At 34.1% G+C, this 17,384-nt stretch overlaps 1 protein-coding gene across 10 annotated transcripts in view; it reads left to right on the top strand.

The window, feature by feature from the left end:
- The window catches only part of NEK1 (NIMA related kinase 1), a 117,043-nt gene extending 99,872 nt beyond the window's left edge, over positions 1–17,171 (top strand). For 9 of the 10 annotated variants that reach the window (XM_045576397.1, XM_045576396.1, XM_036424101.2 and 6 more), the window contains 7 exons: positions 190–278; positions 1,116–1,363; positions 4,337–4,488; positions 7,242–7,450; positions 9,016–9,146; positions 9,321–9,453; positions 15,942–17,171. In XM_045576397.1, the coding sequence (XP_045432353.1) occupies positions 190–278; positions 1,116–1,363; positions 4,337–4,488; positions 7,242–7,450; positions 9,016–9,146; positions 9,321–9,453; positions 15,942–15,955 (976 nt within the window). In that variant the 3' untranslated portion in view covers positions 15,956–17,171. The remainder of the gene's footprint in view (positions 1–189; positions 279–1,115; positions 1,364–4,336; positions 4,489–7,241; positions 7,451–9,015; positions 9,147–9,320; positions 9,454–15,941) is intronic. The other variant, XM_045576395.1, reaches the window with a different exon arrangement.
- Positions 17,172–17,384: the final 213 nt, after the last annotated feature.

Genomic DNA, 17,384 nt, shown 5'->3' with positions numbered 1-17,384 from the left:
GGGGTAAAAAACATATTGTGCTTATGAGAGGAAGTATACGTATAAATGAGAAAAATATTGAGAAGAGGAATCACAGCATGCCAGTGAACTTGAGTTCTGTTTTTTTATATTTGAGCATGCTATTTCTAGTAAACTGTGAAGTTTTTTTCGTGTGTGTTTTTTTTTAACTGGTATACCTATATGTGACAGATTAGAAGATAGGATCACTATTCAGCAAAATGAAGTTTCTGAAGAAGGAATCTTAAGGAAGGTGGATCAACTTAATGAAGTTCATATAGGTAAGCATCCTTGTATTGGTCTAATTACATTCTGGAAGGTTGTGAACACTAACCTGTTTTATTTGGACAATGTATTAATAGAAACTATTCCTTATCAGTCACCTTAATCACTTAAAAAATGTAATAGACATAGAGCACTGGACTCTGCATTTATAAGCCTGGATTGCTTGATAGTGTGAGCAATAAAACTTTAGGTCAGTTATTTTATTAAATGTTCAAAATGAAAAGAATTGCTTCTCAAAACTAAGGCAGTATACTAAGAACATTCATTAGTTGTCTTATTTTCAATAGTATTAATTAAAATATAAAAAGCATACTTTTTTTCTATCTAACTTACAGGAATAAAGATAAACTGAAATTAAATATGTGTCCAAACAATGTTTCTTCATATTTTCTTGCATCTGTGTGTACATTTCAGAGTTTCCAATGTGATGGAAGTGTATAACATTAAATCTTTTTTCTGAAAATGAGACATTATATCCTGTTAAAGATTATTTATAAGATAGCACAATTACATACAGCAGGTCCTCTAATAGCATTATTTTGTTTAAAGTCATTTCTTTATAACATTGATGAGACATAGTATGAACTTACTGTTGTTTATCTCAATTAGCCTCTTGTAAAATTGATTTTGTTATATGTCATTTCAGTTAAAGTTGCAGAACCTATTGGCAACATTAAGTGAGGACTACTGTATATATTTTCATTTTGTTTTTCTGGTAGACATGAAGGTTTTTTGCTAGAACTTGTGTTAAATATTGTGTCTTATCAATATAACTTAGAAATTTTATTTAAGTGCTATATAAGTTTATCACATATTTTTGCTTTACACCACAGAACCTGGAATAGGTGATTCTCCGCACTCTAAATGTGATGTAGATAAATCTATGCAACCAGAACCATTTTTCCATAAAGTGAGTCACCCAGAACACTTGAATGTAGTCTCTCAAATTCAGTCCATTCTGTATTCACCAGAAGAATCCTTTCCACTTCGATCTCGCTCTGGTTCACCACCAAAAAAGAAAAACAAGAATTCCTTGCTGATTGGACTTTCAACTGGTTTATTTGATGCAAACAACCCAAAGGCAAGTATGCTCCTCACATGGAAAATGTTATTCATTTGATAACATTTTTATGGATTGTTTTTCTTTGGTAAACTATAATATTGAGTTTTGATCCCTTAAAAACACAAGCACTTATACTCAGACATACATCAAAACAACTTATAGAAACAACAAAGAAACTCCCATTTTATCATCTGAGATCCTGAAAACAATCAGGACAAAGACTTCTATTGGCTCCCTGTTCAAGGTTCTTTTTATAGAGTTTTCTTTTACTTAGCAAAAGACCCCTCTTACATTATCTTTCTTTCCCACTACCCAAGTCAACTTCCAATCTTGGTATGAGACTAAGTTTAAGCAATGTATTTTAAATGGATAGAAGTAGCATATTGAGTAATTTGTACATCGAAAGATTAATAGAGGTTCATGTGCACTTTCTAAGTTTTTCAGACATCTTGTCTTTTCTCACTTGCTAAAAATGTAACCAATTTTTTCTTGATAAGGAAATACAGCATTATCTCTATAAAGAATTTAAAAATAGAAATAAAGAAATTACATATCATTTTATGTTACCTTTAATATATATAATTTTTATATATAACTTTTTACCAAAATAGAATATATGCATAATTGTTTTTTCACCTGCTTTTCTATATAATATGTATTATAAAATGATTACAAATAATACTATACTACAAAAATGACATTTTTTTTATCCCAAGAAACTAGAAACACCAATTAGAAAAGATATATGCACCCCTATGTTCATAGCAACACAATTTACCATAGCTAAGATTTGGAAACAGCCTAAGTGCCCATCAGCAGATGAGTGGATTAAAAAACTGTGGTTCCATCTATACAATGGAACACTATGCTGCGGTAAAAAAAGAAGGACTTCTTACCATTTGCAACAGCATGGATTGTACTGGCGAGCATTATGCCAAGTGAAATCAGCCAGTCAGAGAAAGATAAATATCACATGATATCACTCATTTATGGAATATAAGGAACAACATAAACTGTTGAACAAAAATAGATCCAGAGACAGAGAAACATCAATCAGACCATTAAACCTCAGAGGGAAGGTAGGGGAGGGGAAAGTTAAGGGGGAGAGACCAACCAAAGGACTTGTATGTATGTATATAAGCCTAACCAGTGGACACAGACAATGGGGGTGAGAGCATGAGAGGAGGGGATAGGGAGGGTAATGTGGGAATAATAAATAAGTCAAGGATAAATTCTGCTGACAGTGAGAGATTCAGCAAAAGAAATTCTATTAAATGCTTTAACAAGCAGTGTATCTTCATCATCTTGCCGATTGAAACCATTTTTTTTCCTCTTGAGTGCTTTAAATGTAAATTATGTTCCAATAATGGAAATTTATCCTTTTTTATTCTCAAAAACAGATTGTACCAATAAAATTGTCCAAGTAGATAAATTTTCATTAATATGCTAAATGTTGTGTTTTCACAGTCTCCCATCTGGTGTATATGCTATTAATCAGGGCCTTGGGAGTCATGTTTCAGATCTCACAGAGTCCTTAGGGTTAACCCGGTGGTCGGCAAACTGCGGCTCGCGAGCCACACACGGCTCTTTGGCCCATTGAGTGTGGCTCTTCCACAAAATACCATGGCCTGGGAGAGTCTGTTTTGAAGATGTAGCATTAGAAGAAGTTTAAGTTTAAAAAATTTGACTCTCAAAAGAAATTTCAATCATTGTACTTTGATATTTGGCTCTGTTGACTTAATGAGTTTGCCGACCACTGGGTTAACCCAACCCTGAGACTTATACTATACTACATACTTGTTTTGTAGTCCTGTATGTCCATTGACATTCTAATGGTTGAAAGTTAGTGGACAAAAGCCATTCCTCATATTCCTAGTCTTATCCAACAAAAAAGTCAAATTGTAAACACCTCAACTATATGCAGGGTTTTTCCTTAGCTGGGTTTGCTGAGTTCCTTCTCACCTGTTGCTACCAAGGATTTTTAGCATGAACATGGAAGTGTCCTTAGCCTTCTGAAGGTAGGAAAGGCTTCACCCACAGCCCATTGTTCATGTAGCATTGTTAGGCTTTTTTGTTGTTAATCCTCACCTGAGGATATTTTTCCATTGTTTTTTTAGACAGAGTGGAAAAGAGAGAGAAAAACACCAGTGTGTGAGAGACATGTTGATTGGTTGCCCTCGCACACACCTGGACCAGGGCTTGGGATCGAGGTTGCCACAGAGGTACATGCCCTTGATTGGAATCGAACCCGGGACCCCTCAGTCCCCAGGCCAACGCTCTTTCCACTGAGTCAAACCGGCTAGGACTTTGCCTCCCCCTACCTCCCCCTACTAATTTGAGGCCCCTGATTTAACCATTGTTGGCTAGCCAGCAACTCCTAGTGATGAAGTGGTACAAAGAGCCATCAATTACGTGTAATGGTGCTTAGCCACACTTCAGATTAACTTTTAAGATCTGGGGAAAAATACAGGTGTCTCCAAAAAATGTATGCACACTTAATGGCTGATTGCTCAATTTTGAAAAAGAAATTATTTTAATAAATAATTCCTTTATAATTACTCAAAGTGTGTTTATACTTTTGGGGGGGACACCCTATATATAGAGAGAGGGTTGGCCATAGGAAAGTAAAGGAAGACTTGGCAGAGATACCATGAAGGCACAATATGGACCACGAGTGAGAAGAAGCAGACTGGCATTTTCTAGCAATGCCTGATTCCTGACAGATTTCCAGTTCCATGCTCTGAGTATATCCCAAATAAACACCTCTCCCTACCTTTTAAAGGTGACCTTATGTTGAAACCTATGTGTTGAATCCCAAACATAACTCCAAGTTTAGTTTCCTCACTGAAATTCAAAAGAATTCTCATCTTGGGCAAGTGAGCATTATATATATATATAAAATAACAAAATTATCTTTGGCTCTCATTTTATAATTTTTTGTTTTTATTTTCTAATCATACTCCTGATAAGAAATCTGTTGCCTTTTCTTAGATGTTGAGGACGTGTTCACTTCCAGATCTCTCAAAGCTGTTCAGAACACTGATGGATGTCCCCACGGTAGGAGATGTCCAGCAAGACAACCTTGAAATGGATGACATTGAAGACGAGCACATTAAAGAAGGACCTTCTGATTCTGAAGACATGTGAGTGCGAAGTGATTAATAGATAGTAACACTAACAGCATTTCTGAGTTTATAAATGTCCTAGAAATGGTAACTTACCTAGACACTTTCTAAAAATGATCTGTAGCTAACTTTTCACTACTCCTTTAGCTTTTTACAGCATATTTCAGCTACAGCCATGCAAATTTTGATATGTTTTTCTGCCTCAATATAGTATGACTTACTCTCACTTGGAGAATATAAGGAAATGGTTTCTCTTGGTGTTCTCTGTCTTATTCACCACTTAGCATCTAGCATAATGGTTTGCACCTGGTAGGTGCTTAATAAATATTAAGTGAATGAATGTTAGCAGAATAATGATTATTAAATAGTACAATACCACATGATATAGGAGTTGTAGTGGGAATTTGTGAAGTGCTTACTTACTATACTACAATTCCCCAGGAAGTGACCAGAAAGCTCCATCCTCATCTATCTCCTGATGGGAATGATTTCAAAACCATGGCAGTGAGGAGTTAGTGGGTGGGATAGTTGTTTGGTTGTGTGTGTGCACTTGCTTACTTGTGTGTTCTACATGTAAGTAACTTAATTACTTTCACATGACTTATAGGGAATCTAAAAATCTAGCAGGGTCATTTAACCAATACTTCTGAGAATGGTTGAAAGTGATGGCCCTTAGACAGTAATCCTACTTCACATTCTTTAATATCAGTCAGCCATCTCACCCCCAGACAAGTGTTATATAAATTTTAGGGGGAAATAAAACCAGGACACACTGGAATAAAGTGGTTGAGAGATACAGTATATTTAAGTCACCAGGAAATACATTCAAAATATTAGAAGTTGTATGATTTCTTTTCTGATTTTTTAAATTAAATTTTCTCCTTTTTCATCTCTGCCATTCAATAGAAAGAACTGGTGTTTTATTCTGATTGAAAGCATTGTATCAGTCTTATCATTTCCCCTCCTATAATACCCAATATTTGAGCAGGGTTACTTCATCTGCAATATTTTATTTTCCTCTTTGTTTTTCTTAAGTCTTACCCCTTCTTAAATCTCTAACCAAATTTTATCTCTTAAATTCTGCCTTCTTTTTTAAAATTCTTAAGGAGTTCTGTAGAATTTTGCTGGTACCCTCAAAATTTAGAGGAAAAGTTGCCTTTTTATCTTTTGTTTTCTTCTGCATACCTCTGGTCATTAAGCATTTTAACTGTCTTTTTATTACGCTTATTGGAGGACACATTTCAGCATCTTTATGGTTGACAAAGTGCTAGGTAGCAGTTTTTTCCTCAGTTTTTATAAAGTCATCCGATTTTATCTGAGTGAACTATCATTTGTGGCTTATGTTCTTTTAATTACTAGTTGATTACAATTTTATTTTAAAATTTAACTTAGAAGGCTTTAACATGATTTTTTAAAATTTGAAAACTAAGTTATTTTTTTAAAGTAAGTTACTCCATGTCTATACAGGAAATTTCACTTGATGTTTTCTTTGGGGGAAAATTAATTTATTTAAATCCAAACTTTATTCAAAATTGACTATTAAGAAAGCCTACTAAAAGGTGAATTTGAGACCAGGTTTTGAATTACCTAAAACACATTTTGAAATGTTCATTTCATATCACAATCTCACTTTTCCTTGCAATGGCAGACTTAGCAGTCCTGCTTATTTTACCACCATTATGGAGGCCATTAAGTCCTCTAGTCCGGCGGCCACTAGAGGGTTTTATCCATACGTCAATGTTCAGTCATGTGATAATGGTACATAGCAGATGTGACTGTTATACTACTTTTGTAATTAAATGTAGTCAGTTAAATGCTACTAGTAGGATGATCCAAAAAAATTAGATACTCTCTTCCTCATAGATGCTTTGCTTTTCTATAGCTACTACAAAGTCTAAGTGTAGGAGTTTGTACACCTAAGTACATAATAAAGATATTTCTACATTAAAAGATTATTTTCTTTTTCTGTTAATGGAAATTTTTTTCACTGTCTCACATAATATTGTTGATATTTTAGTTCTTCAGTGAACATTTGTCTATTTGGATTGTAAACTTTAGGAAAGGCATTAACCTGTTTACATGCCACTTTAGGAGAAAGAAGCAAATCATAGGAGAGAGAACGTTGTGAGTGTGAGTACATTTTGGGGATATTATAGAAGTGATCGGAGGACCTAGGTTTCAGTCCTATAATTGTCATTTATTGACTGTGTGACCTTAAATAAATCATTTAAACACTTTGATTCATAGTTTCTATGTCTCTTAAGTGAGTTTTGTGTGAATAAGATTTAAATAATAGGATATAACTAAAGTACTATATAAATGTATAATACTATTTGCATAAATTAGTTCATTTCAGTATCTATATTTTCATGAAAATAGAATTAATATTCTGAGCATTTTCTTGTAAACAAGATTCCCCACATAAGATTATTATGGTTAAAGTATTATAATTACAGTAAAGTCTACTTATTATATACTTTAGAAATATTTTCAAGAATAAGCATCTGAAGATAAGACTTCTGGTGACCATTTTATTTACTAAATCATCCAATTAACCTGAACATATAATTCCCTAAGTATTTCCATTTCTAAGAGTTCAGATGCCCAGTGAGGGTTTATATGGATAGCTTTTTGTATAGTGTGCAATTATTATACATCCACACCAAGATTTTGCTGAACTTTCAAAATTACATAAAAGAAAAGTATTGGAGTGTTAAGTGTTTGAGTAGAAAGACTTGGGCTTTAGTAATGTTTAGTTTTTTACATTTCAGTGTGTTTGAAGAAACTGACACAGATTTACAAGAGCTTCAGGCCTCTATGGAGCAGTTACTCAGAGAAGAACCTGGGGAGGAATATAGCGAGGAGGAAGAATCAGTCCTGAAGAACAGTGACCTAGAGCAGACTGTGAATGGGACAGATCCAGCCGATGAGGAGGACAATCCCAGCAGCGAAAGCGCTCTCAATGAAGAGTGGCACTCGGGTATGTGATCATGATTGTGGTGGGCCTTTTCCTTTTCCAGTGTGTACACATATTTCAACTAGAGTTTGTTTTTCTGATATTTAATATCAACCATTTCCAGGTGTTTTTTTTTTGTTATTTTTAAAATATATTTTTATTGTTTTCAGAAAGGAAGGAAGAGGGAGAGAGAGATAGAAACATCGATGACGATGATGAGAGAGAATCATTGATTGGCTGCATCCTGCACACCCCCCACAGGGGATTGAGCCAATAACGGGCCATGTGCCCTGACCAGGAATTGAACCATGACTTCCTGGTTCATAGGTTGATGCTCAACCACTGAGTCACACCAGTCAGGCTGAACCATTTCCAGTTTTAAATAAAACTGAAGCATGCTTCTTTGTCTGACTTATATTTATTCTTTTTCTTTTCACACAAATGCACATATACAGTTGTTCCATTTTTTCCCCCATCAAGTTATGGAAATGCTTTTTTGAAGCATTTTTATTCTGTTTCTTGACAGAATAATATTTATTTCTTGATTTATTTCTTTAGTAATAAAGATAATAACTTAATTTTCTTAGTATTTTATGTTTTGCAAAGAGTTTCTACATATAGTGGTTAACCAGAAGGGATAAGACTAAAGCAGCTTTTTAAACTTTGGTTTAGAAATTATTCTTTATTCATAGCATTACCTCTAAGATATAAAGAAAATTTGTGTATTCCAATAACTGCATTTATTTGGGAAGAAGAACTATGTGTAAAGAAATGATCCTTCAGTAATTTTGGTTTTTACTGGAATTTTTCTTTCTTTCTTTTTTTTAAATATATTTTATTGATTTTTCACAGAGAGGAAGGGAGAAGGATAGAGAGCTAGAAACATCGATGAGAGAGATATATCGACCAGCTGCCTCCTGCACACCCCCTACTGGGGATATGCCCGCAACCAATGTATCGAATACATACCCTTGACCGGAATCGAACCTGGGACCCTTGAGTCCGCAGACCGACGCTCTATCCACTGAGCCAAACCAGTTTTGGCTTTTACTGGAATTTTTCAAAGTACCTTTGGAGTGCATAAAACATACAGAGCATTTATAATACTTTTTAGGTGCTTTACTAAAGTTTTATGGTATGCATTTTAAGTTGTCTGCCTTTTGCATGCTTGTTAATATTTTGGCTCATGTTTAATATCTAATTTAAAAAATAGTAGTTAGGGTTGGTCGCCATGATGTAGAATATATTAGTGTGCTTTTTCTCCCCCCTCCCCCTTTTTTTTTCTACATTTGATGACATCTCTAGGGAAGCTTTTATTATATCCTGGTTTACTGTTTATTTCTATCAAAAGAAAAGATGTTCAGAGTAATGTTCTTATCAAGACAGGTTTGTGTAGATTGATTACCTGTATAAATAAAAAAATATAATGACAAAAACTTTATATTTAAAGTACAAAGTAGTCTATTTTTTACTATCATTTTTTTTAGGGAGAGAAAGGGAGAGAGGGGGAGAGGGTGGGAGAGGGAGGAGAGAGAGAGAGATTTGATTTGCTTTTTTTAATTGTAAAATATCTTTTTAATGTTTTTTAGATAACAGTGATGGTGAGATAACTAGTGAGTGTGAATATGACAGTGTCTTTAACCATTTAGAGGAGCTGAGACTTCATCTGGAGCAGGAAATAGGCTTTGAAAAGTTCTTTGAAGTTTATGAGAAAATAAAGGTAAGTGAAATGTCAGTTAAAAACATTTAATTTTGAAATATGCTCTGTTTGAATTACTAGTGAAATGTCAGTAATTCTTATTGGTAAGTAAATTTATTGTAAAAGATTAACAAAGTATCCAATTAGAGAAAGATAATATTCAAATATTACTTTATATTTGGAAATTTGGTATAGGCTGTTCATGAAGATGAAGATGAAAATATAGAGATTTGTTCAACAATAGCTCAGAATATTTTGGGAAACGAACATCAGCATCTTTATGCCAAGATTCTTCATTTAGTCATGGCAGATGGGGCCTATCAAGAAGGTAAGATTTCCTCCCATCTTTATATTTTAAATAAATGTGCAAAAAAACAACATGAGAAATATAAATTGATGAGCTTCAATAATATGCAAAGTTTATCCTAAATAATACTAAATATAATCTCTTTCAGAGTAAGAAAAGTTCATCTATAAGAATTGGAATGTAACCCATTTTTGTATTTGGGAACTACTTCCCTATAGAATCACTCAAAAATATGTTAAGACTTTATGAAAAGTTATTAGTTAAAAATGGTTTCTCTTTAAATATGTTCAAGAGCACTTACCATGGAACCAAGGGACCAGTGTCACAGTCCTGACTAGTTGGGAGGCTAATCATGTGACACTGAGTGATTAATTTTGTCATAGTTTCACTTTCCTTTGCTATAAAAATAGAAATATGATCTCCAATCTAATGTACTTAGATTGGTTTTCAAAGTAGTTATTGTGCACTTCTTGTACTAGTATGCCTCGCACCTCATTACTCTGGACAGTAAAAGACCTAATTTTTGCTTACATGTTTCCTTGGGATATAAGTTGTAAATATTTAAAACTATATATAGCCCTGGTTGGGTTGTTTATTTGGTTGGAGCATTGTCCCGTATACCAAAGGTTGCTAGTTCAACCTTTGTTTTTTTTTTTTTTTAAATATATTTTATTGATTTTTTACAGAGAAGAAGGGAGAGAGAGATAGAGAGCTAGAAACGTCGGTGAGAGAGAAACATCAACCAGCTGCCTCCTGCACACCCCCTACCGGGGATGTGCCCGCAACTCACGTACATGCCCGTGACCGGAATCGAACCTGGGACCTTTCAGTCCGCAGACCGACGCTCTACCACTGAGCCAAACCGGTTTCGGCTAGTTCAACCTTTGTGAGTTCGATCCCCAGTCAGGGCACACTCAGGAGACAACTAATCAATATTTCTCTCTCACATTGATGTTTCTCTCTCTCTCTCTCCATACCTCTCTCTCTCAAAATCAATAAAAATATATCCTCAGGTGAGAGTACACAAACACACACACACACACACACACACACACACACACACACACACTAGAGGTCTGATGCACGAAATTCATGCAAGGGTCTCATCTGGAAGGTTGTCCAGAAGGACATCCTGAAGGTCGTTCGGCAGTTCGGTCTAATTAGCATATTACACTTTTATTATTATAGAATATATATACACACATATAATTGCTCATCCTAAGATACTTTTTATTACAGTAGGAATTAGAGAAGGAGAGGTTGGTTTGTGAAAAATGGAAAGAAATATAAAGGGAACAATTTAGAATGAACTGATTAATGTATATTAGGATTAAATTGACTATATTAGAAGCTTCTTATTGAGAATTAGTCTTTGTGATCTGACAGTGTGAAGTGTGTAAAATACATAGAGGAAATCAGTGAAGACTTTTGAACTGAAAAAAACTGACATAATGAATGAGGTGTTTTATAACGTTTAATCTGGCAGCAGTATCCTGGATGGTAGTGCCAAGATAGGAAGTAATCTTTTTTGAAACTGTAGGTGTGTTTGGGCATAAGATGATGAATGCCTGGATTTCCTTAGGAATAGAGCTGTTAATATTCAGTTCAAGTATTTCAGAGCAATGCTTCTTATAAAAATATTTGATAGTTTAACTCATGAAAAATTGTTTACTAAAATGAAATTCAATATTTTTTTAATTTGAGGAGAAGCTTTATAATTATGTAGACTTATTTACATTGTTTTTTCCTAAAGTTTTATGATATGTGTTTTCTAAAGCTCAACAAAAAATGTTTCTCTGGATTGTTTTAATAGAAGTAAGTCCTGTAAAAACTCTTAATAGTTATTGATAAATCAAAATTAGAATATATTCAGATACAGTCAGTACTATTATCTTATAGCTTCAAAAATCACTGTATTTTGCCCAGCTGAGTGGCGCAGTTGGTCAGTTGGTTGAATGTTATTTCGTGCACCAAAAGGTAGTTGTTTGGATTCCTGGTCAGGGCACATACCTGGCTTTCAGATTTGATCCCCTGTTGGGGCATGTGCAGAAGGCAACCAATTGATGTTTCTCTCACACATCAATTTCTCTCTCTCTCTCTCTCTCTCTCTCTCTCTCTCTCTCTCTCAGCTTCAGAGGAGGCGAGAGAGCGAAGAAAAGAAAGAAAAAAGAAAAACCACTCCAAAGACTAAAAAAAGAGAACCCTTACCAAACGAGGTTAGCGAAAGCGAACGGTGATAGCGAGTAGCGACGCTCTCGAAGCCTCTCCGCACTCCGACTAGACCGCCAGATCGCCCCTCCCCTCTCCCTCCCCCTCTCCCTTTTTCTCTACCTCTCCCTTACCCTCTCTCTCTCCCTCACCCTCTCTCTCTACCTCTCTCTCTCTCTCTCCCCCCTCCCCCCCTCCCCCCCCCTCCCCTCCCCCTCCCCCTTCCCCTTTCTCTCCCTATCCCTCCCTCCCTTCCTCCCTCCCTCTCTTTCTTTCAGCATGTCCTCAGGTGAGAATTTTAAAAAAAAATCACTTTTTTCGGTACTATTCTTTTTAACAGAATAACTGTCAAGAAAAAGTTAGGGTTGTTGGCAACAAGTAATGCATTGAATATATACCAGTCTTCCTTCATAAGCCAGTAATTAGTGCTGCACTTATTCTTCATTATGGTTTCTTTTAGCCCCCTTAGGATTATAGCAAATAAAAGTAAAATGTTTTATATTAATGATGGTTGCTGTGAAATCTATCAATAGAAACTTAAGGGAGCACTTCTCCATAAAAATTGTTAAATATCTATAACAGTATTTGGTGGAAAAATGTAAGAACTTAATGTAGAGATATATGTAGTCTAATGAAGATGTTCTATTACACAAAATACCTTGAAAGTTCTCTTCTGGGATTTCCCTGTGACAGCTTATATACCAGATTCTTTTGATTATCCTATTTGACAGAAGTCCTTTTTCTGGGAGCATTTAATTCTTTGGAAAAATCTCAGTGTTACTTAAAGTCAGGTTTAGTGAATGAAGTGGATTATCAAGGTCAATAATATGTGGTCTTGCCCTAGCCAGTTTGCTTGGTGGATAGAGCGTCGGCCCGAGAACTTTGGGGTTGCAGGTTCTATTCTGGTCAAGGTCACATACCTTGGTTGCAGGCACGCGTGGGAGACAACAGTTAATGTGTCTCACGTTGATGTTTCTTTCTCTCTCTCCCTTTCTTCCACTCTCTCTAAAAATCAATGAAAAAAATATCCTTGGGTGAGGATTAAGAAAAAAAAAAAATAATAAAATGTGGTCTTTTTGTTTTATGTATCTTATCATGAAGTAAGGAACCCAATTTTTCAAAATTAATTTATAAACTGATTCTGAACAAGAATATATTTCTAGAATATTGGTCAAAAAATTCTGTTATTTTATAAGTATGATTTGTAGACTGAAATTGAGGGTTTAAAATGCTGATGCTTAAATTTAACTATAAATTTTTATAAGATTTTATCTTGTTTTGAAAACATTAAAGATTGCATTTAAAAATACATATTATACAAGATAAAATTAAGAACAAGTGTTTGAGAAATTCAACATATCAGGCAAACGAGTGCAAACAATATAATATTAATCCAAGACTGAAGTAAGAATACAAAGTGTATGTTGAAATAGTTTCTACATTTTGTGAAAATAAGTCACCAATTTGGTGCTGATCTTTCTAGCAAAGCAAGAAACCTGATTAAGTCCATGAGTCACAGTGTGCATGAGACAAAACATGTCAGTTATGCAGAGGACAGCTATTTTTGGTATTGAAAGAAAGGAAACGGTTCCCATTATTCTTAAAAAAGAGAGGACTATGATAGAGTGTTTCTCAGGCTTGAATAATATGTTGATTCCTTTAAAGGATAAAATTTTTTTTTCAGATTCCAAGAATCTAAGTCCATAGACGTCAGTGAAAAACTCAGGTTTTAGTCCTTATAAATGCCCGTCAGTTGTGACTTATTAGTGTAAAGCAGATGCTTTCCTCCAAAATAGTAACAGATTATTTTTATTATTAGAGAATTAGAAATATAATTTTTAAAAAAACATATTTTATTGATTTTTTACAGAGAGGAAGGGAGAGGGAAAGTGATCTAGAAACATCGATGAGAGAGAAACATCGACCAACTACCTCCTGCACACCCCCTACTGGGGATGTACCCCCATCCAATGCACATGCCCTTGACTGGAATCGAACCTGGGACCCTCCAGTCTGCAGACTGGCGCTCTATCCACTGAGCCAAATCAGTTTTGGCTGGAAATATAAAATTAATACATTATCTGGAACTTGTGAATTCCTGATTTTATTGAGATTTTGAACCCCATTTTATAAAATAGTACTATATCAGTCTGAAAAATACCTTCAGTAATTTTTACAGTAGTTACATTTCATGTGGCTCTTTCTCATAATAGGGCATGGTGCAAGTTACTAGCATATGTCCAAGGTTGTAGTCTCTTAAGAAGGAAATACATACCTTCTTTGCACATTCACTTTGGATATTGTACGATGTTTATGTAATGAAATTCTCTAGAGCAGTTAAAACAAATGGACTAAGTTTTTATCAATATGGATAAGCCCCACAAATATGATCAGTTGAGGAAGTAGTTAGTGCATATCATTTTTGTAATGTTTAAAGGCAATTTTATTTAGGTATACTTATATCTAATAAAAGTAAAAAATTACGGGAGGGAAGGACACACTTCAGACTCAGGATACAGCCCCTGGGGAAGAAGAGAAGTCAATAAGATTGAAGAAGAGTACTCTGTGCCTGTAATATGATTTTTCTTAACAATCCAAACCAATATAGCTATAAGTTAACTTTTATTAATTCTAAGAATTAGGTAGGTGTGTGTTCATTCCTTTATTCTTTGTACTTTCCTGACTATTTGAGACATTGTGTGATTATAAAATAGTAATTAAATTGTAATACAGAGTGATTGACTGTAACATATATGATGCATAAGGTAATGATCTGGCTATATTGGAAGAAAGCAATGTTTCAGGGTAATTCTTCCTAAGGGAGAAGACATGAGAGTTGGATTTTGAATTACTAATGGGAATTAACCCCCAAATCAATATGTGTATTTATTCATAGAGGGATGTGAAATATTGCATTAGGAGAACTATAAGCAATTCACTGATACTAAAGCATGAATTAAGGGGATGCTTAGGGAAAGTGGGCAATGAAAGTAGATAAGGCTAGACATATTTAAAAGACCAGATAATGAAGGCTTTGCAGGCCATATAGGGCTCTGTCCTGAGGCAGTGGGAGCGAGTGAAGGGTCTGAGGCAGTGCAGTGATTAGACATGACACTTGGAGTTTAATGAGCAATCCCCTTTGCTGGCATGTGGAAAATGGCGATTGTTATCGTGGATTAAATTAACTGCTTTAATTCATGCAGCAGTGTGAACAAAAAAAAAAAAAAAGGAAATAACCAAAGTGTCTTTAAATAGAAATGCTGAATTGTGCCATATCCATAAAAATAAAACAAAATTCAGCCATTGAAATTGAGGCATATATCTATGACTTATTCTTTTTCAACATTTTATTGTAAAATTGTCATTGTATAGAAATGTTGAAAGAACTTTCCAAGTTATCACCCATATACCCACCACCTAGATTCTGCCATTAACATTTTATAATCTTATTTTATTACTTATTTATTCATATCTTTGTCCATTATGTGTTTTAAGGGGGAAAACTCATGTCTCAAAACTGCATTTTATTATAATTTTAAAAAATATATTTGTATATGCACAGGTAAAGATCTGGGAAGAATTGTATAAAATTAATGTTGGTTGTCTTTGGCTTATACCGTGTTTCCCCAAAAATAAGACATCCTCCGAAAATAAGATCTACTTACAGGTTTCCTTCTGAGTGAAATATAAGGCATCCCCCTCAAAAATAAGCCCCTCCTCCCCCAGGCTAAACATGAGAGATTTGGTCCACTGATTTTGAAAGAAATGGAGTCACAAGAAATTCACCAGGAAATTCAGGAATTGGATTGTAATGATGATGTTCCAGAAGATGATGACATGATTGTCATTGAATAAATGATTAAATTCTTGATACTGTAGGATTCACAGTTTGTCTGGTTTGTGTTGACAACTACCGTACTACCGTACCGTATACAGGTAATAAATTTCCTTTATTTTCATTTAACAATAAATGTGTACCGTAGTCTTCATGGAAAAATAAGACATCCCCTGAAAATAAGACCTAGCGCATCTTTGGGAACAAAAATTCATATAAGACACTGTCTTATTTTCGGGGAAACAGGGTAGATGGTTTTTTGCTTCCCACTTTATTGTTCATTGTATTGTCTGAATATTTTACACTGAATATGTGATATTATAATAAAAATTACATTAAAGCTCTTTTCCTTTAGCATGAAAAAATATAATTTTTGTTACAAATAGATGCATACAGTTGATTTGCAGGGAAACAAATTAAATTTTTTTCTTTCTTTCCTTTTTTTTTTTTTTTTTTTTTTTTACAGACAATGATGAATAATCTTCAGAACATTCTTTAATCCTCACCTGTATGAAAGAATTTGAATTTGGCTCATCAGAATAACAAGTTTCAGTGGGGACTGTAGCAATCTTTTATAAATGATATGTCAGATTTATGATGGGCATGCTGATTGCATGGAAAAGATGGACAAACATGACATTTTTCAATTAAGATTCTAATATTTTATCTATTTTATTTTGTTTGTTGAGTTCTATAGTTACCTCCCTCAGACTATATACTATATTAAATCTTCCAACCAAAGCATAAGAGACATTGATCCAGAATTAGGCATAATGGTTTTGAAGAAGATGTATCATGAAGGTAACTTTTACTTTAAGCAAATGTCCTTATGTTGAAAGAATTACTTACGTTGTAAAAGACCTGCCTGTGCTTTTCCATTTAAGCATTTAAATGTGGCCCTTTTTTTGTCTACTTGTTTTCATGACCAGCAATTAGGTATTTAATAACCTTGTCAAGGGCTCTATTTAAGTCTTTACATTTTGGAGATGGAATTTTTTAGCCTTAAAGTTTATATTCTCAGCCCTTTTTCAACCAGTGTGTCTCCTGAACTAGCTGAGTGAAAACAGGCTATAGAAACAGTCTTAGAAATAATTGAAAATTTTGATTATGAAAAAATAACAAAATTATATTTCCTGGTGTTAAAAATGTTAATTACTTCTGTTTCTTTTTTTTTTTAAAGACCAGAACCAGAACTGTTATATCTAAAAATTAGTCTCTGGATTTTAACATCAATCCTAGCATATAACATAAAGTTGTCCTTTTTGTTTTTAATATTCTCTCATGCATGTGCTTATATGAGATTAAAAAGGAGAAAGGAATTATTTTTGACACTGACAGTTTTGTTAACTGTTATTCCAAAGAGGGGAAATGTTTGCCTTTTTTATTTCCATTGTGAGAGGATCATTAAGATGGCAGTCACACAGCTCCAATTGCAATATGCCAGGCATTACATGGTTTCAGTAGCAATGTATAAGTCCAGATGCTTTTAGTAATAAAAGTAGATTTTTTTGAAACTTGAGTACAAAGCAGCCTGATTGGCATAATCTATAATTTGAACAATAAAATCTAATCTTGCAGCACTATCAGTACCATGCTGAATTTATTATGTATATTATTTCTAGCATCTAAAACTAAATACTTTTATAAATTTGTTTATTTTGTTATATTACTATTAAATTTTTATTATCTACCTGAAGTGCACTGTTGGTTGTCATATATTTATTAGCACTGTTTTCAATAGAATGGTTTTACACAGAGTTGAGAACACTTTCATTTCTTTTACCTGATGATTCTTATCTTTTTTCTTAGTAGATGAATATTTGACTTCTGTACTTTAATTCTCTATAATCCTGAAAAATGAGAATGATTTTTTAAGTCTTTAACCTATTACAACTATTAGAAAAGCAAG

This window comes from Pipistrellus kuhlii, unplaced genomic scaffold (genome assembly GCF_014108245.1).
Source record: "Pipistrellus kuhlii isolate mPipKuh1 unplaced genomic scaffold, mPipKuh1.p scaffold_m20_p_8, whole genome shotgun sequence".
Taxonomy (NCBI): Eukaryota; Metazoa; Chordata; class Mammalia; order Chiroptera; family Vespertilionidae; genus Pipistrellus; species Pipistrellus kuhlii.
Note: the sequence above shows the minus strand (reverse complement) of the source record. Positions and strands in the feature narration are given on the sequence as shown.